A 27,579-nucleotide genomic window follows, 5' to 3' on the forward strand; every position below is an offset into this window, starting at 1 on the left:
AGGTTGTCTGACTGTGTGCTTTTCCAGCACTTTGAGACTATGAACTGTATTGATGACACACAAGAGCTTCAGAGAAATTCAACTAACAATGGCTCCACTGCAGCCTCAGGATTCAATAGCAGCCCAAACAACCTTCTTGAAACTAAATCCACATTCAGACAAATTCCTGTAAAACCAAACAGGGTATAGTGGACATCATCTCTCAATGACTGAAAAGCAACTCCCCAGCTGATTCCTGTTTTCTCAACTCTCAAACTGCCAACAGTCCAAGTCAGGATAAACAGAATACTAGAGACACTCTGAAGCTCTCCTTAAAGGGGAAGAGTGTTGGCATTAATGACTCAGAGGAGAGAGCTACCAATTGTCCAAATGGCAACAACCTATTTGTCAAGCCGAGTCATCGAGGAGCCCTAGCAATACTGGAATCAATGGATATCAGGGCAAACTTTCCAGTGGTTGGAGTAATACCTGGCATATAGGAAGATGGTTATGGTTGTTGGAGGTCAGTCATCTCAGCTCCAGGATATCTCTGCAAGAGTTCCTCAGGGTAGTGTCCTTAGCCCATCCATCTCCAGCTGCTTCATCTCCATCACAAGGTCTGAAGTAGGGATGTTCGCCAGTGATTACACAATGTTCAGCACAATTCACGACGACTCGGATACTGAAGCCGTCCATGTTCAAAGGCAACAAGATCTCAACAATATCCAGGATTGGGCTGACAAGTGGCAATTAACATTCTCGCAACACAAATGCAAGGCTATGACCTTCACCGATATGAGACAATCTAATCACTGTCCCTTCACATTCAATGGTTTACCATCACTGAATACCCCACCATCAATATCCTGGGGGTTAACATTAAGTAGAAACTGAACTGGACTCCCCAAATAAAACACAGTGGCTACAAGAGCAGGTCAGAGGGTAGGAATACTGCAGCAGGTAACTCACCATCTGACTCCCCAAAGCCTGTCCACCATTTACAAGGTACAGGTCAGGAGTGAGATGGAACACTTCCCACTTGGCTCCATGAATGCAGCCCCAGCAACACTCAGGAAGCTTGACACCATCCAGGACAAAGCAGCCATTTGATTGGTATGACATCCACCAGCATCCACTCCCTCCACCACCGACTCTTAGTAGCAGCAGTGTGTACTATTTACAAGATGCATTACAGAAATTCAAAAATTCTCATACAGCACCTTCTAAACTTCCACCCAGGAGGACAAGCAGATACATGGGAACACCACCACTTTCAAGTTCCCCTCCAAGCCACCCACCATCTTGATGTAGAAATATCACCATTCCTTCACCATCACTGGGTCAAAACCAGAGAATTCCTTCCCTAATGGCATTGTGGGTCAACCCACAGCAGATGGACTGCAGCAGTTCAAGAAGGCAGCTCACCAACATTTTCTCAAGGGCAAAAAAACCTAGGGAAGTACAAGGAATGCTGGCCAGCTTGCGACACCCACATCCCACAAATGATTAAAAAAAGAGAGATGTATCATTTTTTAGGTCAACGATTTCTAATAAGGCATGGAAGGAAAGAAAAGGAAGAAACTCCTACACTCTGGATCCATTGCTGTGGGACATCCTGTCCTGTTAGCACAAAGATCCACAGATCAATAATCGGCCAGTTCAGTCACAAAGACGTGACAAAAGCTCATAACCCTGAGTGGATGTCAGCCTCAAATGATGATATCAACACTTCATACAATACCAATTAATGTAACAGCACTAGTTTCACAGCAGTATCTTAAGCTCCTTTTCCAATATACAGCTATAAACATTTCTGAAGGTCACCAGACATAAAACCTTAACTCTATTTTCTCTCCACTGATGCTGCCAGGCCTGCTGAGTTTCTCCAGCAATGTTTTTGTTTCAGATCTTCAGTATCTGCACCTCTTTAATTTTATTATATAAATTGATCCTTTCAAAAAGTACAAATGCCAATCTCTTTTCTGCTTATTTACTTTACATAATTCAATTTCTCATATTTTGGACCATTATTAGTGATTGGGGGCATCAACTTCATTAGCAAATAAATCCAGAGGAGAAAGTGAGGTGAGATTAGGATTATATTGTACCTCAGGATTCAGTGATGACCCACCTTGTAAACAATAGTTACACAATTCAAGTTGCATATATTGGTTATAATGGGATTTGCCATCTTTCCCATGATTGCTGTGGTAATTATGTCTTTTGTTACTTTTCTCAAAATCCAGTATTGTGTGGTTAAACAGTAAAGAAAAACATTAACACACGCCTTGAATAATGGTGTTGATTCTCTTTTTTTGAGGTTTGCTGTATTAGCTTTGTTACTACTGGACAGAGGTATCTCCATTCTTTAAGCTACATAAATGCAAATAAATATTCAACTCAACATTTGATGATGCATCAATAGTTGAAGAATCTATTATAAACTCACACTTGACTTAACTTCCTTGTGGACATTAATGTGGACTTCACCAGTTTCCTCATTTCCCCTCTGCCTACCTTACCCCAGTTCCAACCTTCCAGCTCAGCACCACCCTAATGACCTGTCCCACTTGTCAAACTTCCTTCCCACTTATCCGCTCCACCCTCCTCTCTGACCTATCACCTTTATGCCTTCCTCCATCCACCTATTGCACTCTCCACTATCTTCTCCCCAGCCCCACCCCCTCCCATTTATCTCTCCATCTCAGAGGCTTCCAGCCTCATTCCTGATGAAGGGCTCCTGCTCAAAACATTGATTTTCCTGCTCCTGAGATGTTGCCTGACCTGCTGTGCTTTTCCAGCACCATTCTAACCTTCCTTTAGGACCAACATCATTCATACTTCATTAACCTCTCACCAACTTGCACTTATGGAACTTATTTCTTCAGTTAAAGCTGTGTTGCATTACCAAATCAGTTCCTTCCTTCTGGCATGGTTTTCCTATTTTGCAAAACTACTCAAAAAAAATGCATATCCTCAACCCTTTGACGATTACTCATCTGTAATCCCCTTTTCCCAAACTCCCTGAATCATTGCGAACCAGATCTGTACACATCTCTAAATTTCCCAGAAGCAATCACTTCAACCATATTTGCAGCACCAAGACATATTTGAGAGTTCAATACCGACAGGTTATATTTCTAATTTCTGTGCTTATTTCAACACAACTTGATCCCTTTCACCAATATTCCTCTGGGATCAATCTTCATAGCATTATTTGTTTCATTTGTACCTACATTAACATAGCTCTCATCCACAGAGTCATCTTGAAAGTGTCACAGAGTACCATTCTGAAAGCTTCCCACTCAGTCTAGTGCTACCTTCAATTACATGATTCATAATAACTGCTCCATCTTCCAGAAATGTGCTAAGGATACTCAGCTCTGTCATTGTCATCGCATTTGTTCAGAATTTCATCCAAACAGCAAACAAAGAGTAACGCAGAAGTCCCCACCAATTACCAACAAGTCAGCCAAGCCGTCACCACCACACACCGTCAAAGTAAAACCTCACCACCACCAAGAGATTCTTGTTTAGGTCACTGTCACCTTTAGACTGTTCTTTACCTTTTTATTAATAGACTTCCCATCGTTGTGGTTCTGTTCGCCGAGCTGGAAGTTTTTGCTGCAAACGTTTCGTTCCCTGGCTAGGGAACATCATCAGTGCTATTGGAGCCTCGTGTGAAGCGCTGCGGTGATGTTTCTTCCGGTATTTATAGTGGTTTGTTCTTGCCGCTTCCGGGTGTCAGTTTCAGCTGTAGTGGTTTGTATATGGGGTCCAGGTCCATGTGTCTGTTAATGGAGTTTGTGGATGAATGCCATGCCTCTAGAAATTCCCTGGCTGTTCTCTGTCTGGCTTGTCCTATGATGGTAGTGTTTTCCCAGTCAAATTCATGTTCCTGGTTGTCTGAGTGTATGGCTACTAGGGACAGTTGGTCGTGTCGTTTTGTGGCTAGCTGATGTTCATGGATGCGGATTGTTAGCTGTCTTCCTGTTTGTCCTATATAGTGTTTTGTGCAGTGCTTGCATGGTATTTTGTAAACTACGTTAGTTTGGCTCGTGCTGGGTATTGGGTCCTTTGTTCTAGTGAGTTGTTGTCTGAGCGTGGAAGTTGGCTTGTGTGCTGTTATGAGTCCTAAGGGTCGCAGTAGTCTGGCTGTCAGTTCTGAGACGCTCCTGACGTATGGTAGTGTGGCTAGTCCTTTTGGTTGTGGCATGTCCTCGTTCCGTGGTCTATCTCTTAGGCATCTGGTGATAAAGTTGCGTGGGTATCCGTTTTAGGCGAATACCTTGTATAGGTATTCCTCTTTTCGCAGTTCTGGTGTACTGCAGTGTGTTGTGGCTCTTTTGAATAGTGTCCTGATGCAGCTTCGTTTGTGTGTGTTGGGGTGGTTACTTTCATAGTTTAGGATTTGGACCAAGTCCTAAACTATGAAAGTAACCACCCCAACACACACAAACGAAGCTGCATCAGGACACTATTCAAAAGAGCCACAACACACTGCAGTACACCAGAACTGCGAAAAGAGGAAGAGGAACACCTATACAAGGTATTCGCCAAAAACGGATACCCACGCAACTTTATCACCAGATGCCTAAGAGATAGACCACGGAACGAGGACATGCCACAACCAAAAGGACTAGCCACACTACCATACGTCAGGAGCGTCTCAGAACTGACAGCCAGACTACTGCGACCCTTAGGACTCATAACAGCACACAAGCCAACTTCCACGCTCAGACAACAACTCACTAGAACAAAGGACCCAATAGCCAGCACGAGCCAAACTAACGTAGTTTACAAAATACCATGCAAGGACTGCACAAAACACTATATAGGACAAACAGGAAGACAGCTAACAATCCGCATCCATGAACATCAGCTAGCCACAAAACGACACGACCAGCTATCCCTAGTAGCCATACACTCAGACAACCAGCAACATGAATTTGACTGGGAAAACACTACCATCATAGGACAAGCCAGACAGAGAACAGCCAGGGAATTTCTAGAGGCATGGCATTCATCCACAAACTCCATTAACAGACACATGGACCTGGACCCCATATACAAACCACTACAGCTGAAACTGACACCCGGAAGCGGCAAGAACATCCATCAACAGACACATCGACCTGGACCCCACATACAAACTACTACAGCTGAAACTGACACCCGGAAGCGGCAAGAACAAACCACTATAAACACCGGAAGAAACATCACAGCAGCGCTTCACACGAGGCTCCAATAGCACTGATGATGTTCCCTAGCCAGGGAACGAAACGTTTGCAGCAAAAACTTCCAGCTCGGCGAACAGAACCACAACAACGGACACCCGAGCTACAAATCTTCAACCAGACTTTAGACTTCCTATCCCTCAGTCCATTCAACAGAAGTGGGAAAATGTCCAAAACTTTGCTATATGCATGCCATTCCATCGCAACTCCCCATCCACTATTTTTTTAAAATGCTTCCTCTAAACTCCTCTAGTATGTTCGTCCTTTGCCATTGTCAAAACCTTCCTCAAAATGTACATTTGGATCATTACTTTGAGTTATATTCCTGAACTGTTCTTCAACACTCCTGCTTCTGTAAAACATATTGGGTTATTTACTATTTTGGAAATATTGTATATAATTTGTATATTTCATGCAGAAGAATATTAAGATGGTGATGAAAAATCATATTGACTGCTAAGGATTGATGTATGAAAAAACATTTATAAATTATTTCACTTGGTGCTAGAATTTTGTTCAGTCTTTCTGCTATGGAGAGGAACTTACCTATTAATTATTTTCATTAAGTTAGAGACTTATCAGATAATGCCATGTATGAACATTGCTGAGAAAAAAAATGTGGTGTTGCCCTCTAATACTGAATAGCCTGAGAATTCATTGTCTAAAAGCATATTAGAAGATTGACCACTTGGACAAGAAACTGGAGGCAGCAGGACTCAGAACCTTTGAAGAAAAACACATAAGAATTGTGTAAATTGCTCCACTACATTGTTGGACCAGTTTAGGAAAGCATAATTCTGGAACAACAGGCAAAGACTAAAATCTAATACTCCTTTGCACACAGTCATGGACCGACAGATAGACAAAGAACTTTACATATATTTTGTATATTTGTGTATTATTCATGTCAAAAGAAATACAGAGTATGATTTTACATAACGTTATGCTACATAATAACACTAAACAGGACAAAATTACCTGTGCAATAAGTGAAACATTAATTTAAATATTAAATAAAAAGACAAAAAATAAAATGTTTAAACTCTAAACTATTTCTGGTTTTTACTATTGCAACACATCCAATAAAGTGGTTTGTGACTTCCATTGTAACAGTACAGATAATATCAGGATATCATGGTTTTCATTCCAGTCTACTGCTCCATTTAAATACAAGGGAGTTTATTCAAAACACTTACACAAGACTGGTCCACTGTCTAATAGGTGCTGGGGCTCTAAAAGACTAGTACCAATAAATTCTCACAATCATGTATTGTGCATTATTTTATTTCCATTAATTAGCTGAACACATGTCATTCTCCAGAAAACAAAACAGAAAAATGTCCTAAAGAATACAAATATTTCTAACATCGTGCTGAAAAATGAGGATTTGTTGGAATCTCTGTATAAGATTTCAATTCATATGCAGCACCACTGTCAACTTCCATCGACTTTCGAGAAAAGAGGAGTCTGACATCTCTATGGAGGTAGATCTTTCCAGATTTTGAACTCTGGAACCTGGAACACAAAAATATTCACATTATTTGTTGACTGAATCTCTATTATTTATAAAGTATAGAAAAAAGCTGAATTATTTGTCTACCTTCAAGAAAATAATGACATTGACAAATTTGCCCTTTTCAACAATTTGTGGAACTGTTTAGAAAAACCAGACATTAGGTTGGACAGGTCTAAACGCCCATAAATGTATTTATAAACAATGAATTCCAAATGTTGCAGTGACTTATCTCAAATCTCTGGCCTCGCAAATTTTGAAGTAAAACAAACCGTGGGAGAGCACGGATTTCAATCTGGAAAGTTCTGGTACATGGATCTCTATGCATTGATAAAGGAAGGGGAGTCAACCTTCCTTGGCTTTTATTTTCAAAAACCTGTTCTAAAGCCTGGAATTTCATTTTTCAAAAAACGTTATAAACTTGACCACTGCATTTGAACTGAGAATACTCTTCAAACAAAAAACTTCATTGGTTGTAAAGTGCTTTGTGATGTCAATGCTGCTAAGGGTCCTAACCAAATCTCGGTATAAACCTAAGTCTTTCTATATAAAAGAAATCCCATGATTAATCTACAACATGAGAACCAATTTCTCCTTCCACTATTCTTGTGCTTTTTCTGTAGTGTCGGCCCACAGCAGTAAGTTATTAGGTTCAAGTGTGGATTTGTCTATGATGGTTCAACATAAAATTACCATTAGTTTTATATAAACTAAAACCTGGAAACAAACTCAAATTAAAATGCAGTATATTTACCTCATTAGCAACAGGACTAAATTCACTTCAAGAACTTATACTTCATTTTGAGAATTATGTAAGCCTTCCTCAACTAAAACTCAATCTTCGAACACTACTGAAACTGCTCAGATGGAAGTACTGCATTGAAGAAAAAATATCATGATAAAATACACGATTGTTTTCCATACTACATACTTTTTACCTTGTTTTTGTTTTTTCTTTAAAGACTCCAGAAATGTTTTTGCCTTTAGCCCATTTCTTTGTAGGTCTGAATGACTGAGCTCCATGGTTAAGTATGTGGTCATTTTTAAAAATTAATTCATGGGCCAGCATTAATTTCTCATCCTTCATTGTTCTTTAGAAGGTGGTGATGAGTTGCCTTCTTGAATCGCTGAAGTCCAATTAATGTCGGTGGACCCACAAAACCATTGGGGCAGGAGTTCAGGGTTTTGATCCAGCGACACTGAAGGTCTATAGAGGAACTTGCAAGTGATGGTGTTCCCTACTATATGGTAGTGATTGAGGGGTTGGGAGATGCTGTCTAAGAAACCTTGGTGAATTTCTGCACTGCATCCTGTAGATAGTACCCACTGCTGCTACTGAACATTGATGGTCGAGGGACTGAATGTTTGTGGATGTGGTGCCAGATGACTGTTGTACGTAGAAATCAAATCAGAAAACATTGCTCTAGTCAAATATGCATATGGCATTTTGCCAGAAAAATTCACTTCACAATATCTCTTCCCTCTTTCTTATATACTACCAAATTGGAGTTAGGTCTATTATTTACACAATTTATTGCTATTCAGCAAAGTCACTAGTGCTGCTATGATATATGGTCTTTCTAAAGCTACAAAAGTGGACAACTGATGAGCTAAGAATGTATCATTAATGAGCTCCAGTCTTACATCTATCGTTATAATATTTTTGACACCCAAGTTCACTTTTACCTTGGAAAATTAAGCATTGGAATCTGAGAAATGTACTGAATATATTATCAGCTACCTTTCCATAATATTTTTAGATTTAAATGGAAAAAAGTGCAAATTTTGCACCGCAAACAAAAAAAAGTGTCACTTTAAATAATTTCTATTTTAGGGAGCAACAAGTTTGTCAGATATACTGCACTGAAAAAAGGGGAAAATTAAGTAACATTTTGTTCAATCTACCTATATTGTTTTGTCAATGGACACAAATTGCTGTCAAAATTGTCTGCTTGAACTGGTAGCTTGCAGCACGTGAATCAGTAATTTGGTTATTGCAATAATAATAGGCAATGCAAAAAAATCCTATTTAACCAATAAATTCTTTTCATGGCACTCAGTGAAATTCTGCATCAGTATTCAAATCACTTGAATAACTGATTCATTAGTTCGAGGGACAGAATAATACTGCTGACAAAATGTGTTTGAAATCTTACTATTGGGTAAATCTAGCTCACACATATAAAGCAGACCAGAGACCAGAGTTATTTGAAGAAACCAATAAATCACTCAATTACAATACAGCAAAGCTGCTTTGTTAAGTCAAGGATTGAACTGAACCTCAAGCACAAATTGTACATCTGTCCTTTGCGGGGCAAGTCTTACTCTAGATTCATAGAGTCATAGACATGTACAGTACGGAAACAGACCCTTCGGTTCAACTCGTCCATGCCGACTGGATATCCCAACCCAACTAGTCCCACCTGCCAGCACCTGGTCCATATCCCTCCAAATCCTTCCTATTCATAAACCCATCCAAATGCCTTTTAATTGTTGCAATTGTACCAGCCTCCACCACATCCTCTGGCAGCTCATTCCATACACATACCACCCTCTGTGTGAAAAAGTTGCCCCTTCGGTCTCTTTTATATCTTTCCCCTCTCACCCTAAACCTATGCCCTCTACCTCTGGACTCCCCCACCTCAGGGAAAACACTTTGCCTATTTATCCTATCCATGCCCCTCATAATTTTGTAAACCTCTATAATGTCACCCCTCAGTCTCTGACGCTCCAGGGAAAACAGCCTCAGCCTGTTCAGCCTCTTCATATAGCTCAAATCCGCCAACCCTGGTAAATCTTTTCTGAACCCTTTCAAGTTTCACAACATCTTTCCGATAGGAAGGAGACCAGAATTGCACGCAATATTCCAAGTGGCCTAACCAATGTCTTGTACAGCTGCAACATGACCTCCCAACTCCTGTACTCAATACTCTGACCAATAAAGGAAAGCATACCAAGCGCCTTCTTCACTATCCTATCTACCTGTGACTCCACTTTCAAGGAGCTATGAACCTGCACTCCAAGATCTATTTGTTCAGCCACACTCCCTAGGACCTTACCATTAAATGTATAAGTCCTGCTCTGATTTGCTTTCCCAAAATGCAGCACCTCGCATTTATCTGAATTAAACTCCATCTGCCACTTCTCAGCCCATTGGCCCACCTGGTCAAGATTCTGAGGTAACCCTCTTTGTTGTCCACTACACCTCCAAGTGCAGTATAACTTTGAAGCATTCCATGTTTATAGTTACCTCAAGTGGACGAGGTAGCGAAGTATTCTTTCCTCAGTCTGAATTACATTTTCTTTATTGGCATGTCCGACAGTTTCACGTTTCACTGGAACTGAAAATGTCCTCTGTCGTAGGAATGTCTGGTGATTGGCTGGCATATCTCTCAGATCATAAATCACTACAAACATCTTTACCACTGTCTTGTTTGGGTTAAATAAGGTCTGAAAAACAATTTACTCTTTTTTAAAAAAGAGATTAAAGGTTTGTATAACATTACTCAAAAAAAATGCCAAAAGATTGCCTGGCATTCATGAATTTCATCAAAAGCAGAAATAATGTGCACAAAACGTGGTGGCATGTTTATGAAATCAAGGTAATATGGTTTCAATACATGTTCACACACACACACATACCACTATTTCACATAATATTGACCATCGATAGCAGTACAATTAAACTTTTTAAGTTCTTCCTATAAGCATGATTACTGTTTGCCATGTAGTGACTGAGGTTGAGCATACATACAAGAAATATCTTCCCTTTTGGAAATAGGACTTTAAGCTAGTAAGTACAAAATATGAATGAATGGCATAATGGTAACTGTCTGAATTTAACAATTCTCAGGTGGTGTGATGGAGAGAGCTTTCTTACATTTACCGCACCCACAGTGTGAAGATTGGCAAGTCTTAGCAAATCATATTTCCATCCCACAACTGCATACCATGTGCGAAATTTCCAGAGTATAGAATTATCATCTTATTCTACTGTCACACATTAACTTATTCTAAAAGGCCAAGATTCCAAAACATAGGAGCTTTTACACATCCAATTAGAAACCCTTTGCAGTTCACAAAACAAAAATAGCTCCACAATCTATGAGTATGAGCAATCACAGTCTGTTTAAGGTTGCACTAAGAGATAATGTTAAAATACAACAGTTTGCACTAATCTGAGAAATCACTACTCTTAAAATGTTACATCGTGTGTGTGTGTGTGTGTGTGTGTGTGTGTGTGTGTGTGTGTGTGTGTGTGTGAACCAGAGAGGAAGTATCAAACAAAAATAATAGCTTATTAAAATTTCCTCATGCAATTTTCATAATATTTCAATGAACGCTATCTGTTAACATGTTGAAGTGAATGAACAACCTGGCGACCTACACAGTTCTAATTTCCACTCCCAGTACATCTAGAAAACGATCAAGAGATATTACAGGTTAAGTTGATTCCTTGTGTTATCATATGATGTTTGTCAAATGTTCCATACATCTGAACAGCAATTAACAATCCAGAAAGAACCTTAACCTAACTTACCACTTGTATTGTTCCTGATGGAGGTACTCGATAGCCTCGTTTTCCCAAGGTTTCCAAATTAATTACACCCTACAAATAAATAATCAATCATCAATTCAAAACAGGCTGCTTTTTTACAGGAATTTTCAATTATCAAAAATAGTCAAATAACTTTTTAACTGTTAAGCATCAATATCAACATACCCATAAAGAGCAAAAATTAACAAATAAATAAATGAGTGATTTACCAGTCTGAGAGATATGGGTCCTAACCAAATACTGCTACACCATGACCTTGATCACAAGTCTTTAACTACAGGAATGTGTAATAACACATACCATGTAGGGTGATGGTGCATTATCGTCAGAGACACTGTAGAATGACACTTCAACTGGAAGAGTCATGTGACTGGGACAGAATGTTCCACTCGCTCCCACCTCAGCCGTGAAACCATCAACAGATCCTAAAGGTTCCAAGCGGAAATTCAGGATGGACTCCTGAGAACATTAAAAAGACATTCAGGTTAGAATTACAAGACAGTTTGGATCAGGTTTCATGGTTTTGTTCTTATTTTATAAGCAATACTACTCAGCAATCAATCATACAACATATCCAATCAAGTTAATGCATTAATGGTGTAAATATCCACAAAATTCCAGTATGAAATAAAATTCAATTAATACAAATGATCCACCATAAAATTAGTTTTATTTCCTTATGTTTTGATATAACACCCTACAAAACAAACTGGTGCAGTGTAGAAGGCTGAAAGGTATATTCCAATCTTGGACGCTCTAAGGATAGTCATAAAATATTTAAGCAGTATTTACAATTTATGATGCCGTATGAACTGTTGAATTTATTTGCAACCATGTAACCTGATTATATAGGACCATAAAGAAATCTGATCCTAACAAACAGAATTATATATGTTCCTACATTGTTTTGCACCATACACCTACTTCATTTTTTGATGTAATTATTTTCTGCCAGGATTAAAATTTTCTAAGGATTGACAAAATACTTTAATGTTAATGTATATAGAATTCAACTGTTACTAAAATCAGGATGTTTCCATGGTTGTTTAAAATACATCAGGAAAAATGGAATGTACAATTTTGAGATGGAATGGACGTATATTTTGGTAATAGCCAAACAACATGAGACTGTGTCCTGTTGCTGTTTAATGATAATAACATTAGAAACTAGTTACAATATTACAAGAAAACTGGGTATCAGCATAAGGCATATTACATTTTGCTCTGGTGTGTTACACTCATTTGACTGATCAAAAAAAAGTAAAAGTGAATTTGGTGAAAATCTGTTATTGCTTACAAAGGCTTGTTAATGTGCACTCAAATGTACCAGGTTTCCATTGGTGGCAACAGAAACAACAGTGTTCATAAACCCAGACTCTGCCGATGAGCAAAATTGACACTGGTGCAGCTAGTCTATCCATGCGGTATCTGTTGAATAAAGATTTTGTTGCAATTGTTCCACTAACAAGTTTAGTATCAGTTAGGTGGAAGAGGACCACCTTGTAGCCAAAGATTTACAGAAAACCAAGAACCTGTCTGACCAATGATTTCAGGCTGACTGCATCACCTCAACAAAGGATTCTGGGCAATCCAAGATGGAGGACAGGAAAAATTTCTGGCTGCAACAGGCTGCCCCTTTATTGAGGTATTTTAGGTGTTGGAGGTGATTTCCTCGAATTCCAGGAACAGCAATTACTGTTTTATATGCTGTTGCATTGTTTTGGAACTCTGAGGAAAAAAGATCAAAACAACTGCACTTTTAAAAAAGGAGGAAGACAGACAAAAGGCAGCCACCACAGGGGGAGAAAGAAACACACCTATACTGCTAACTGACACAGCAGTGAATCCGCACAGTTACTGCCTTTGCTGTTTCAGTTCATGTATCTCTGGACATTGGAGTGCATCTCAGAAATGTTAACAAACAGCGAAATTCACAGCTGACCTTGGAAGAACTTGTGTGGGAGAGCTCACAGCACAGGAACAGATATGTACAGAGTGTTTAAGTGTAACTTTGCTGCAAGTCTACAGTAGTAAGTAAAGCGGGTTCTTTCTTGATTATATGTTTTATTGAGCGCTGTCTCGAGTAAATTTTAAGAATATAAACCATAAGTGCAAAGTTAGCCTGGAGCATTATTTTTTAGAGCAAAACGATGGTGCTATTTTCTGGGACTATAGATTTGAAGGAGTAAAGATTGCCTTTAGTAAATTGATTAGATTAGATTAGATTAGATTAGATTACTTACAGTGTGGAAACAGGCCCTTCGGCCCAACAAGTCCACACTGACCCGCCGAAGCTCAACCCACCCATACCCCTACATTTACCCCTTACCTAACACTACAGGCAATTTAGCATGGCCAATTCACCTGACCCACACATCTTTGGATTGTGGGAGGAAACCGGAGCACCCGGAGGAAACCCACGCAGACACGGGGAGAACGTGCAAACTCCACACAGTCAGTCGCCTGAGGCGGGAATTGAACCCGGGTCTCAGGCGCTGTGAGGCAGCAGTGCTAACCACTGTGCCACCGTGCCGCTCTTCCTGTCGGATGTGGGAGTCCATGAAGAGTTTCCATGTTACTAATCCTATCAGATCACATGGATCAGTTGGAGTGGCAGTTAGAGGTAATAAGGAATTTACGAGAGCTACGAGGTGTGATGGATGGCAATTATAGAAAGGGAGAAAAGCCACAGAGAGAATCAGGTAGATGACTTAACTCCAGGAAGGGTAGGAGGGATAGGCAGGTAGTGGTTATCTGTGGTTATCCCCATTTCAAACAAGTATGCTGTTTTGGAAATGTAGGGGGTGATGAACTCTCAGGGGAACGTAGCATGAACAGCTAAGTTTCTGGTATCGAGCTAACTCTAATGCATTGAGGGGTACGTGGGGTTCCAAGTGATCAATTCTGATAGGGGACTCTCCAGTTAGAAGCACAGACACACATTTCTGCGGCCAGCAGCAAAATCTCAGATTGATGTGTTGTGCCTCCCTGATGCTAAGATTAAGGATATCTCAGAGGGTGCCGAATGTTCTCAAGGGGGAGAGGGACGAGCAGGAGGTCATTGTATACATTGGAACTAACAATGTAGGAATGGAAAAGGCTGCGATTCTGAAGGGAGAGTAGAGAAAGTTAGGCAGGAATTTAAAAAGGAGGTCCTCGAGGGTACTAAAATCTGGATTACTCCCGGTGCTATGAGTCAGTGAGGGTAGAAATAGGAGGATAGAGCAGATGAATGCGTGGCTGAGGAACTGGTGCAGAGTAGAAGGGTTCACATTTTTGGATCACTGGAATCTCTTCTGAGGTAGAAGTGACCTGTACAAAGAGAACAGATTTCAACTGAATTGGAAGGGGTCTAATATATTGGCAGGGAGATTTGCTAGAGCTGCTCAGGAGGATTTAATCTAGTTAGGCGGTACCCAGGGATATAGTGAGGAAAGAGATCAATCTGAGACTGGTACAGTTGGAAAAGGAAGGAGTCAAACAGTTAGGGCAAGCAGGAACAAAGCAGAGCACAAGTTAGGATTGATAAATTAAACTGCATTTATTATTTTAAAAAGGTGGGAAGGAAAGCCAAGGCAACTATAGAGCAGTGAGCCTGACATAGGAGGTGGGTAAGTTGTTGGAGGGACTCCTGAGGGACAGGATTTACATGTATTTGAAAAGGCGTGCATTGATTCAGCATAGCTTTGCATGTGGGAAAGCATGTCTCACAAACTTGATTGATTTTTTGAAGAAGTAACAAGAGGATTAATGAGGGCAGAGCGGTAGACATGATCTATATGGACATCAGTAAAGTGTTTGACAAGGTTCCCCATGGGAGACTGTTTAGCAAGGTTAGATCTCATGGAATACAGGGAAAACTAGCCAATTGGATACAGAACTGGCTTGAAGGTAAAAGACAGAGGGTGGTGGTGGAAGGTTGCTTTTTAGTCTGGAGACCTGTGACCAGTGATGTGCCACAAGGATCGGTGCTGGGTCCACTGCTTTTCATCATTGATATAAATGATTTGGATATGGACACAGGAAGTATAGTTAGTAATTTTGAAGATGAAATCAAAATTGGAGGTGCAGTGGACAGCAAAGGAGGCTATCTCAGAGTAGAATGGGATCTTAATGTGATGTGCGAGTGGAATGAGCAGCGACAAATGGAGTTTAATTTAGATAAATGTGAGGTGCTGCATTTTGGGAAAGCAAATCTTAGCAGGACTTATACACTTAATGGTAAGGTCCTAGGGAGTGTTGCTGAACAAAGAGACTTTGGAGTGCAGGTTCATAGCTCCTTGAAAATGGAGTTGCAGGTAGATAGTATGCTTTCCTTTATTGGTCAGAGTATTGAGTATAGGAGTTGGAAGGTCATGTTGCAAATGTACAGGACATTGGTTAGGCCACTTTTGGAATATTGTGTGCAATTCTGGTTTCCTTCCTATCAGAAGGATGTTGTGAAACTTGAAAAGGTTCAGAAAAGATTTACAAGGATGTTGTCAGAGTTGGAGGGTTTGAGCTATAGGGAGAGGTTGAACAAGCTGGGGATGTTTTCCTGGAGCATCAGAGGCAGAGGGGTGACCTCATAGAGGTTTAAGATCATCAGGGGAATGGCCTAGGATGCATAAGTTCTTTTCCCTGAGATGGGGATGTCAGACTAGAGGGCATAGGTTTCAGGTGAGAGGGGAAAGATATAAAATGGACCTAAGGAGCAACATTTTCACACAGAGGGTGATATGTGTATGGAATGAGATGCCAGAGGAAGTCATGGAGGCTGGTGCAATGGCAATATTTAAAAGGCATCTCAATAGGTACATGAATAGGAAGGGTTGAGAGAGTATGAGCCAAGTGCTGGCAAATGGGACTAGATTAGGTTAGGATATCTGATCGGCAAGGATGAGTTGGACCAAAGACTCTGTTTCCGTGCTGTACATCTCTATGACTCTATAACACTTTACTAAACTTAGTATTATTTGCCTGTGAGCATCTTAAATAGTTGAGCGGCAAATGGTTTAAAAATAGTGATGCAATACTCAACTGTATAGTCATTTCCTGTTATATGAAATCAACACTTCAAAATTCTACGTGGGTAAAATACTATAAAATGCAAAACAAAAACCTGAACCAACCAAGAAACCGATAATTCAAGCACTGTCGACATAATTTTGGACATGTGAAACATACTTTAAGCTTTTTCTTAAATTTCTGCGATTAGAAAGCCCATCTGGTTCACGAATATCCTTTAGGGAAGGAAATCTGCCACCCTCACCCAGTCAGGCCGACATGCAACTCCAGATGGACAGCAGTATGGTCAACTATTTGTCGCACTCTGAAAATGCTGAGCTGTTCAGTTCAAGAGCAATAAAGAATACATTTTGGCTGAAATATCATGAGTTGATAAATCAGGTTTTGAAACATGTAAACACTCTATAAATGTTCTGTTCTAGTTGATTATTTTTAAATTCCCAGTTTTGGAGCTGGAAGAATGCCACTGTTCCATTATTGCTTTTGGATGTAGAGGGGTGTACAATTAGTATTATTGTTGCAGACAAAACCTTTCTGCTGGCAAGGTTATTATAAAGCTAAACAAAAGGGTGAACAGTTAGTAAACATTACTGACTCAATTCACCAAGGTGGGAAAAAAAAGTGAAATAACCAGTGTTTCTAATCTTCACTTTTAAAATCAAAAATGGCAAGATTAGCATTCCTCATTTCTATTTAAAGAAAATAGCTCTCAAAAGTACCTTGGCTTCTAAATGTCAGAGCTGTATTCTACGTGATTCTGACCAACATTTAAGACATGGACTAAAAGAAAATCCCTAGTTTCGCAAACTTCCTATTACTGTGTATAACATTGACAATAGAATGCCCATGATAGATTCCTGTTTATTTTGGTTGTTTATGTTTGTTCATGCATTCTAACTTCAGCAAGACCATTAGCAATTATTTGGCAAACCACAGTTGAAAATGACAATGTACCGTCAAGGTCATTTTGTAGCTTCTAGACTCAAATGCACATGCAACAGCGAAACAGGCGAATGACATACAGGATCAAAACATGTACCACATTACAGTCTTACAAATATTACTCACACAAAAAAAATTGGCAAACGAGCTAAAAATTATGACTTTTTAAACGTGTACTTTAATACACACATCTTAACATACAAGAAGAAAAGACACTGAAAATCAGTCATGGAACGAAAATGTAAACCACAAGTGACAGATTTCATTTGAAGCACATATTTGTTACGCAGCTTGACTTAATTGCTCCTCTTCCAGGTACTAAGTTTTCTCAGATGTTTCCTCAATATATCATTAAAATATATTGATCATCCAAAAATTCATGGTACCAAGTACAATATTTCACTGATTCTTAATGCTGTTGAAATTGCTGCAATTGACAATTTCCTCCTGAAAATTCAAATGACATACCACTGCTGAAAATGCAGCTAATTGAATTATTACAACCAGATTGGGAAATATTTCAACATTTCAGTGCTAATCCTGATTTTTTTTTTATGTTCAGGCTGAAGTTACAAGTGTGTCCAATTTTGGATGCCATATTTTAGGCAGGACATCAAGGTTATGGACAGAATGCAAAAGAGGATCATGGCAGGCTTCAGTTACGACGACAGACAAAAGAAGCAACTGGGCTCTTGTCATTGAATCAAAAACAGTCAAGGTCAATAGAGCTGTTCAAAATTATGAGAAGTCCTGTTAAAGCCAGAAGGGAATAGCCATTTGTACTGTTCAACCAGTTGGTAGCCAAGTTGTAGGAAGTTAAGATGTTCACCAAAATAATAGCGAGGTTAGGAGAATATGTTTAAGACATGGATGTTCTCCTATAAGCTGCAGCAGCAGCAAAATTAATAACATTTAAAACTGAAGGAGGAGTAATAAGAGCATCAGAGAAGCGTAGGAGAATGAAAAAAAAAGGTTCTTTCAGATTTCTAAACATAGATATTGGGTTCAATAGCTGCCTATTAGACTATATATAGCTAAAGATTACATTTCCTTGAAACCCTTTCTTAACCTTGAAACATTTCTCAAATCACAATCTCATTACTAACAATAAATACTTCCTAGTTTACACGGTATTAGTGAGAATTGTTGATGTCACATTAACACCAACAGAAATGAAAAGGGCCCTCGATTATATTACAAATAATGTACAAACTCCTCACCTCCCAAACAACAAAACTGGTGCAAGCAATTATTAATTCCAGAAAAATATCATAATTGATAATAAAAGGTACTTTTTAAAAATAAGAAAAAACGGTCCTCAATTCTTGTCTTCAAAAATAAATGGACTTGAGATTGAAATTTATGAAGTACTACTTGGAAACCAAAAGTTTTAGACATAATTTAAACCATATGCAATCTGTTAATATTCTCCACTGTATCAACCTACATAGCCTATTACAACATATGTAGCTACGGTAAGTTATACAACATTGTTCACTGAATTATTCAAGTCAAAAAGTACTTCAAATTTCATATTTGGTGTGGTTAAAAGTACCTCCTTAATTTTCTGAAGATTCTCTTTTTCACTGTGAGAAGAACAAACATCTCCACTTAGATCCATATGGCAAATCATTTTCAAATTGAGAAGTGGAAAAGGTAGCCGTAGTATCTTGTGCTGGAACTCCTTTAAGACTAGACCACTTTAAAATGGAGAGCTCCTAACAATCTTCTTAACATGTAATCAGAAAATCCTGTCTCACGCATATCACGAGCATATAGTTGCCCTTACTGGCTGAAACAGGCCTAACTACTCAATTCAAAATAGCAATTTGGTAATATAGTTTAATTATTTAAAGATATTTGAAAACATTTGAAGGCACTGGATTTAGGACTTCAACACAGATTTGCAGGCATAAATTAATGTACAGCCATATTATTCTTGAAATCAGAGAGGAGACTTAGCTTAACAAGGACATGACATGGGGGTCTTGCTCCTTTCCCAGGCTATGATATTAAAAGCACAATGTATTTTGAACAAAAACCTACCAGTAACTGTGTTGACACTACTTATTACCTTGACTCAAATGAGTAACGTGGAAAATTCACCCAATCGTATGTCAAACTCTTGTTAGCAGATCTGAGAAATAATGCTTAACACTTGATATATGAGTAGATCTAAACATATCTGTAAAGGTAATTCACTGGATTTTCAAACATAAATAGCAGCAACGTCACTCAAAAAACCTCCTTAAAATAAGCCAAACACAAGATCAGTTGTTTAGCTTATTTCATTCTGCATGACAAGTATGGAGTTATGATTTGTACCTCAAAATTTCCAAGCAGGCTAAGACTAGTTGCTGGTGGAGCACTGATGCTCAGGAGCTGCTTCCCTTGGTCAGCATCATTCTCTGGTCTTAAATACTGCCTCCGGCTATAAAAGGAAGAGAAAATATGACATAAAAGCAAATACTCTATCTTTTGGTAGATGAATTTGATACTAGAAGAAACCAAACATTGTCCCCTCTGTGTTTTAAATTATCCAAAAACTCTGTAAACTCAGAATATATTGTTAAAATTCAATTAAACATGAACATTTAAGTAGTAACCTTTAATCGGCTCAAATAAATAGCCCAAAATACTTCTAAACTTATTTCAATAAAACCGTCCCTCTTCACTGACTACTCAAGTGCCTTACTAAGTACTTATGGCAATAGAAATAACAAAGTTTAGAATGTGCCTTTGTATTCAGAATTTTACACAGATTCCCCCTCCTCCAGCTTTCAGTTCTTTTCATTTCTGTGCTTCTAACTTTTGACTGGAAATGCTTATTGGTATCCAACATTAATTTCATCAGCAAAAGTTATGTCAAGCATACTTCTGCACAAAGAATACTGTGTCAAAAAAGAAAATGTCATATTAAGCATAAAAAGCATCAGCAATTAGCCAGCAGATAGCATTCAACTCTGTTAGTGGTACCTCTACTAAGGCACTTTTATATAACATTAAAATTCCAGAACACCAAGTTTTTTTCAGGTTGTAAGTTTGCTTGCTGAGCTGGTAGATTTGTTCTCAGATGTTTCATCACCATGCTAGGTGACATCATCAGCAAACTTCTGGTGAAACACTGGTGTTCTATTCCACTTTCTATTTGTGTGTCTTGGTCTGTTAAGGTGTGTGATATCATTGTTGTGGTTCTGTTCGCCGAGCTGGAAGTTTTTGTTGCAAACGTTTCGTCCCCTGGCTAGGCGACATCATCAGTGCTTTGGAGCCTCCTGCGAAGCGCTTCTTTGATGTTTCTTCCGGTATTTATAGTGGTCTGTCCTTGCCGCTTCCTGTTGTCAGTTTCAGCTGTCCGCTGTAGTGTTTGGTATATTGGGTCCAGGTCGATGTGTTTGTTGATGGAGTTTGTGGTTGAATGCCATGCCTCTAGGAATTCCCTAGGAATGCCTAGAGGCATGGCATTCATCCACAAACTCCATCAACAAACACATCGACCTGGACCCAATATACCAACCACTACAGCGGACAGCTGAAACTGACAACAGGAAGCGGCAAGGACAGACCACTATAAATACCGGAAGAAACATCAAAGAAGCGCTTCGCAGGAGGCTCCAAAGCACTGATGATGTCGCCTAGCCAGGGGATGAAACGTTTGCAACAAAAATTTCCAGCTTGGCGAACAGAACCACAACAATGAGCACCCGAGCTACAAATCTTCGCACAAACTTTGTGTGATATCATTTCCGGTTCTTCTTCTCAGAGGTTGGTAAACAGGGTCCAAATCAGTGTTTATCAATGGAGTTCCAGTTTGAATGCCAACCATCTAGGAATTCCCGTGCGTGTCTCTGTTTAGCCTGTCCTAAGATGGATGTGTTGTCCCAGTCGAAGTGGTGTCCTACTTTGTCTGTGTGTAAGGATACTAGGGATAGCTGGTCATGTCTTTTGGTGGCTAGTTGATGTTCGTGTGTCCTGGTGGCTAGTTTTCTGCCTGTCTGTCCGATATAGTGTTTGTTGCAGTCCTAGCAGGGTATTTTGTACATGACATTCGATTTAATGGTTGTTGGTACAGGGTCCTTTAGGTTCATCAGTAGCTGTTTCAGTGTGTTGGTAGGTTTGTGGGTTCGATGATGGCAAGAGGTCGGAGTAATCTGGAAGTCATCTCAGAGATGTCTTTGATGTAAGGTATGCAAACCAGGGGCTTCCTTCAGACCCTAGTCTCACTTCCCGGCACACCAACATACAGACTAGCAAAGGAATTTCACTGTAAACTGAAATACCTAGTAGAAAACTCAAGCAACTCCACCCAAAAATTCCTGAACATCAAAGATACCAAGATAGAAGAGGAAGTAGTCATGGTCTCATTCGACGTAATAGCACTATTTACATCAATTAACATCAGCCTGGCCAAAGAAATACTGACCTCACTACTAGATAAATCAAGGTCACAAACACCAAACAGTACCAACTCCATCCCACTTCACCTTCAACAACAAGATCTACAAACAAATCAACAGGACACCCATGGGATCACGAATATCAAGATTCTTAGCAGAAGCAGTGATGTAGAGATGAGAACAAACAGGCCTCCCCACGATCCAACCCAAGCTTTGGGTCCACTATGTGGATGACACCTTTGTCATCACGAAATGGAACAAATTAAAGGAAACCTATAAAATCATTAACAATATCCTTACTGGCATGAATTTCATCAAACAGGAAGAGAACAACAACAGACTCGCCTTCCTAGACGTCACAGTGGAATGAACGTCAATGGAGAACTGCAGACCAGCGTCTACAAGAAAGCAACACACACACACACCAGATATTCAACTACAGGAGCAATCAAACCAATACCCACAAATAGAGCTGCACCAGGACATTCTTATTCAAATGGGCCACAACACACTGCAGCACCCAGGAACTATGAGCAGCAGAAGAAAAATGCCTGTACAGCATATTCAAGAACAACAGGTACCCGATAAACACAGTCCACTGATTCTTAAACAACAAACCCAAACAAGAGGAGACAACACGCCCAGAAACTCCAGCCACACTACCATACATTAAAGACATCTCGGAGACGACTTCCAGACTAATCCGACCTCTTGGCATCATAGTAGCCCACAAACCTACCAACACACTGAAACAGCTACTGATGAACCTAAAGGACCCTACACCAACAACCAGCAAATTGAATATCATTTACAAACTACCCTGCAAGGACTGTAACTAACACTACATCGGACAGACAGGCAGAAAACTAGCCACCAGGATACACGAACACCAACTAACCACAAAAAGACATGACCAGCTATCACTAGGAGGACATCACTTCGACTGGGATATCACATCCATCTTAGGACAGGCTAAAGAGACACACACATGGGAATTCCTAGAGGCCTGGCATTCAAACCAGAACACCATCGATAAACACATTGATTTGGACCCCATTTACCAACCTCTGAGAAGAAAAGCCAGAAATGATATCACCCATCCTAACACATAACAGAAAATGGGATAGAACACCAGCACTTCACTGGAAGCTCACTGTTGATGTTACCGAGTATGGTGAAGCAACGTCTGAGAACAAACCTACCAGCTCAGCAAGCAAACTTACAAGCTGAACCTCAACCTGAGCTACAAATCTTAAAAATTGCAAACCAAGTTCTTTTTCTATAACACTGTATTTGGAAATACATTAAATAACATATCTCACAACAAAGGGTGTGCTATAGAGCAGGGAAAGGTCTGACATGGACGTGGGCACAAATAGTTTAAATGTATCACAATGAGAAAAGTGGCATCAAGGAGCTCCAATTCAAATAGGTTAAAGAATTACAGTAAGAAGTCCTAAGATGATTAGTACTATAGCACACTCTGCAGATAAGTCGTCCTAAAAATACCGTTCTGATTAAAGCTTCATGTCAAAGTTTGTTGATCGAGAAATTGCAAGTCACAACGTAGTCAATTTAAGGAAAGAAATTAATAGCGGAGAATGATCTCAGGCAAAACTGTGGAATTGTTTTAAAAAAAATACAGCCAATTTATGTAACTTTTAACTTTAAATATAATTCACAATCCTCAAATGCAATTCATTAGAATAATTGAATGAATTGCCAATTAATTTGTGTATGCGTCCTGTACGAAAACACTTTCACTTGAATCCTGAAGAATGCCACTTGTTTTTTTTCAAACTGTAGAAAAAGACACAGAAATACCTTTTGCAAGGTACCCCTTTTAGTCTTTGCAATGAAGTGTCCAGGTCAAAGTATCCCGAATGTTTTTTTCTTGGTGGAACCTTGGTGTACAACAAGATAAATTCTATTAAAAATAAGTTACGCTGACTTACAGACTCTTTGACACTAAACCACATCAAATGATTGTAAAATAGTCTGCAACAGTAATTTACAGGAAATATCCAGAAAGATAATATTTTGATTTCTATTCCAGAAAGCTGGGTGGTGAAAGATAGAACTGAACCTGAAGGCTTACACACTTTTATAAGTTATAGTCAGAAGGATACATATTACAACATGCAACATTGAACAACCAGTTTAATCATCTTACTGTGTATAGCAGCACAAGTGAAACCCCAGTTAATGTTCATCATCTGGCATTACGAAACAATTAACATCTGATACTGTACTAAACAATTTCAACCAAACATGAAACCTACCTGCTATACAGGCACACAAAATGAGCATGACCAGACTGGTTTTGAAATTTATTGGAGAATAGAATTTCCGTGTTTTGGACGCCACATTTTTAAGAACAAAGGAATAGAAGGAGAATATTCTGCTCCTCCAATCTGTCTTTACCTTCAATTAAATCATGGACAATCGTTACCTACACTCTGTTCACCCATATATCATCCTCATCCGTTCATACCCTAAGCCCAACATAAGTCTATGAAGGTCTTGAATATTTCAACTGATTAAACAGTTGCAGACTCTTGGGAGAATATACATATTTTCACAACTCCAACAGTGGAACACTGTTTCCTGATTTCATGCAAAAATAGTCTAGCTTCAATTTGAAGATGTTGCCCTTTGTTCTGGGATTCCTCCAAAAATAGGGATAACTCTCATCATTTTAAGAGCTTGATCCACCTTCCTGCTAAAAGCAGGGAAATACAAAGCTTATGCCATTTTTCCCTCAACATTTCATCCTTTCACCAAATCATAATTTTAGTGAATACTTCTTATGGTTTCATACTCAAGATGAATGCAGCACTCTAAATTCTGATAAAGGCTCTGTATAACCGAGGGACCATTTCCTCAGTTTGGATTCCAGCCTGCTGAGACAAAAGACCACCATTTCATTTTCTTTTTCATTACTTCTTGTTTTCTGTCTGCTAGTTTTCAGCGTTTTGTGCACATGGATACCAAAATTCTTTTGCTATTCCACATCACAATCAATATATTCCTGTTTGCTTTCCTCAGTTCTGAATCAGATGACATTACATTGAGTCATTTTTGACTTGAATTGCCTTAGTTTTGTCCACCCACTTAAATGATATTCATGTTCTCATTTAACAACTCAATAACACCTAACTCACTTAAGTATCTTTAGCACCCTTTCTCCTAATATGTTTCTAAAGCTTTGCTATTACCTTTGGTGAACCTTGCAAGTTTCTTTCACATTCCATAAGACAGATATAGGAGCAGAAGTCAGCCAATCAACACATCGAGTCTGCTCCGCCAATGAGACCATACCTGATCTAATAATCCTCAATTCCACTTGCCTGCATTTTTCTTGTATAGATTAGATTAGATTAGATTCCCTGCAACGTGGAAACTGGCCCTTCGGCCCAACAAGTCCACAATGACCCTCCGAAGAGCTACCCACCCAGACCCATTTCCCTCGGACTAATGCACCTAACACTATGGGCAATTTAGCATGGCCAATTTACCTGACCTGCACATCTTTGAACTGTGGGAGGAAACCAGAGAACTGGAAGGAAACCCATGCAGACACAGGGAGAACGTGCAAACTCCACACAGACAGTCGCCCGAGGCTGGAATCGAACCTGGGACCCTGGAGCTGTGAGGCACCATGGAGCCACCATGCCGCCCACAAATCGCTTGATGCCCTTACTGATAAAAATCCTGTCTCAGCCTTAAACATACTTAGCGACCCAGCCTTGACAACCCTATGTAGTCAAGAAATCCACGTTTTCACTATCCTCTGAAAAACAAAACTCCTCCTCATTGGTCTTAAATGCACAGCCTTTTATTCTGAAATTACACCCTCTGGTCCTAGGCTGTCACACAAGGGGAAACAATCTTCCCATATCCACTCAGTCAAGTCCCCTAAGAATCTTATATATTTCAATAAGACCACCTTTCATTCTTCTAAACTTCAATGAGTACCAGACTAACATTCTTCTAAGAGGATCCCTCCATACACTCGATCAAGATAGAAACATAGAAAATTGGAACAGCAGTAGACCCTTCACCTCCTCTAGCCTGTTCTACCATTCAACGTCATCATGGCTGGTCATCCTATTCAGTACGCTCTTTCTACTTTAGCCACATATCCATGGACCCATTTAGCTCTAAGAACTACCACCTACCTCCTTCTAGAAAACATTCAACACTTTGAGCTCAACTGCTTTCCATGGCAGAGAAGTCCATCGGAGTCCTAAATGGCCTACCCTACATCCTTCAAATGTGACCCCTGGTTCTGTGCTCCTCAGTCTGAGGATCATTGCAGTAAGGATGTTCACAATCCCGTTACAATTTTATAGGTTTCTGAGATGTCCCTCCTTTCTTCTAAACTCCAGCAATGAATGCAGTTGACAAAACTCCAGGCTGATGAACCTTCTCTGGATTGCTCCCAGGGCCACCATATCTTTCTTTTCATCAGGAGCCTTGACCTTGTTCGAGCTGAGGTCTGACTAGTGCTCTGTGTAGCTTTAGCAAAACTTCCTTATGTTTATACCCAATTCCCTTTGAAGTAAAGGCTAATATTCCATTGGCCTTCTCAATTACCCACTGAACTTAAATATTAGCTTCTTGTGAGTCATGTACAAGGTTTCCAAATCCTGCTGTTCTTTAGCTTTCTGCAGTTTTTCTCCACTGAAATAACATTCAGCTCCTTTGTTCTTCCTGCCAAAGTGCATAACCTTACATTTTTCCACTTTATATTCCATTTGCCAAGTTTTTACCCGCTCATTTAACTTGCCTGCATCCCTTTTCAGATTCTTTGTCATCCTGACTATTGCCTTTTCTCCTATTTTTGTGTCATCCACAAACTTGGCTATAGTACATTCACTTTCCTCATCCAAGTTATTAATGAATCATACATAATTTTTTTGTATTCAGTCATGGAATGAGTGTGTTCCTGGGTAGGCCCAGCATTTATTGCCCATCCCTAATTGCCCAGCTATTAAGAGTCACCGCATTGCTACGGGTCTGGAGTTACATGTAGACTAGACCAGGTAAGGATGGCAGATTCCTTCCCTAAAGGAATTAGTGCACCAGAAGGGTTTTTCCAACAACCGACAATGGATTCATTGGAATTAATAGTCTAACAATGACACCGTTTGAGGCCCTAACATCAATGTCTGTGGCATTCCACTACTTATAAAGGTCCTTTTTAACATCTTTCACTGCTTTATTTGATTGACTGTTTATTCCTGCATTCTGCAAAATGTAATAACAAATTCAATCATTGCAATAAACATTTATAAAATAGTCCATTACAATAAGGTTGTTAACTAATTGTTGTCAGTTAATTCACTGTAATTGGTTTTCTTATGGTTCTCAAAACTTCTCCAAAATATACTGCAGAACTTAATTACCTTTACTTAGGCTACTTTGCTTCTGTGTGGATGAAGAAGTGAATCTCTCCCAACATAATCATGTTGTTTTTGTCATCTTCTTCCACAATCTGATATTTATGCAATCTATCATGGGTGTCACACCCTACCCTACTCCACTGACAATTACATAATTCTGAGGACATTTTGGCTTCTTGGAACTGTTTTTAGGGGTAGATTAAGACCATCAATTTCTTTGTGCCAGATTGAAGTTGCTAAATATTGAACAGAAGTTTTACAAAAATCTGTTTCTACCACCAGATGTCACAAATGTATTCACAGAGCGCTGATGTGAAATGTCAGTAATTCAGTACTGCAAGCACTATTGCTGTAAGGAGATTTGTTTTAGAGACTGAAAACGGGGACTACTTCAAAATATTCCAATAAAGTCATTCCGATAATGCCAAAAAGTTTTGAAGACCTGTACTTATAACAGATGGATACTAACGTGCAGAAGACAAAGAAACTTAAATTTAACAAGTAAGGAAAGGAAATAGCAACATGATGCATTTTTTACTTA

General features: G+C 39.4%; 1 protein-coding gene across 1 annotated transcript in view; it reads right to left on the minus strand.

Moving 5' to 3' along the window:
* Positions 1–6,119: 6,119 nt before the first annotated feature.
* The window catches only part of atosa (atos homolog A), a 70,257-nt gene continuing 48,797 nt past the window's right edge, over positions 6,120–27,579 (minus strand). The window contains exons 7-12 of the mRNA XM_060853046.1: positions 23,455–23,534; positions 19,562–19,667; positions 11,588–11,746; positions 11,270–11,338; positions 9,980–10,179; positions 6,120–6,731 (exon numbers count right to left, since the gene is read on the minus strand). Coding sequence (XP_060709029.1) covers positions 6,578–6,731; positions 9,980–10,179; positions 11,270–11,338; positions 11,588–11,746; positions 19,562–19,667; positions 23,455–23,534 — 768 coding nt within the window. The 3' untranslated portion in view covers positions 6,120–6,577. The remainder of the gene's footprint in view (positions 6,732–9,979; positions 10,180–11,269; positions 11,339–11,587; positions 11,747–19,561; positions 19,668–23,454; positions 23,535–27,579) is intronic.

The sequence above is a fragment of the Hemiscyllium ocellatum genome, chromosome 39 (assembly GCF_020745735.1).
Source record: "Hemiscyllium ocellatum isolate sHemOce1 chromosome 39, sHemOce1.pat.X.cur, whole genome shotgun sequence".
In the NCBI taxonomy this organism is placed as follows: Eukaryota; Metazoa; Chordata; class Chondrichthyes; order Orectolobiformes; family Hemiscylliidae; genus Hemiscyllium; species Hemiscyllium ocellatum.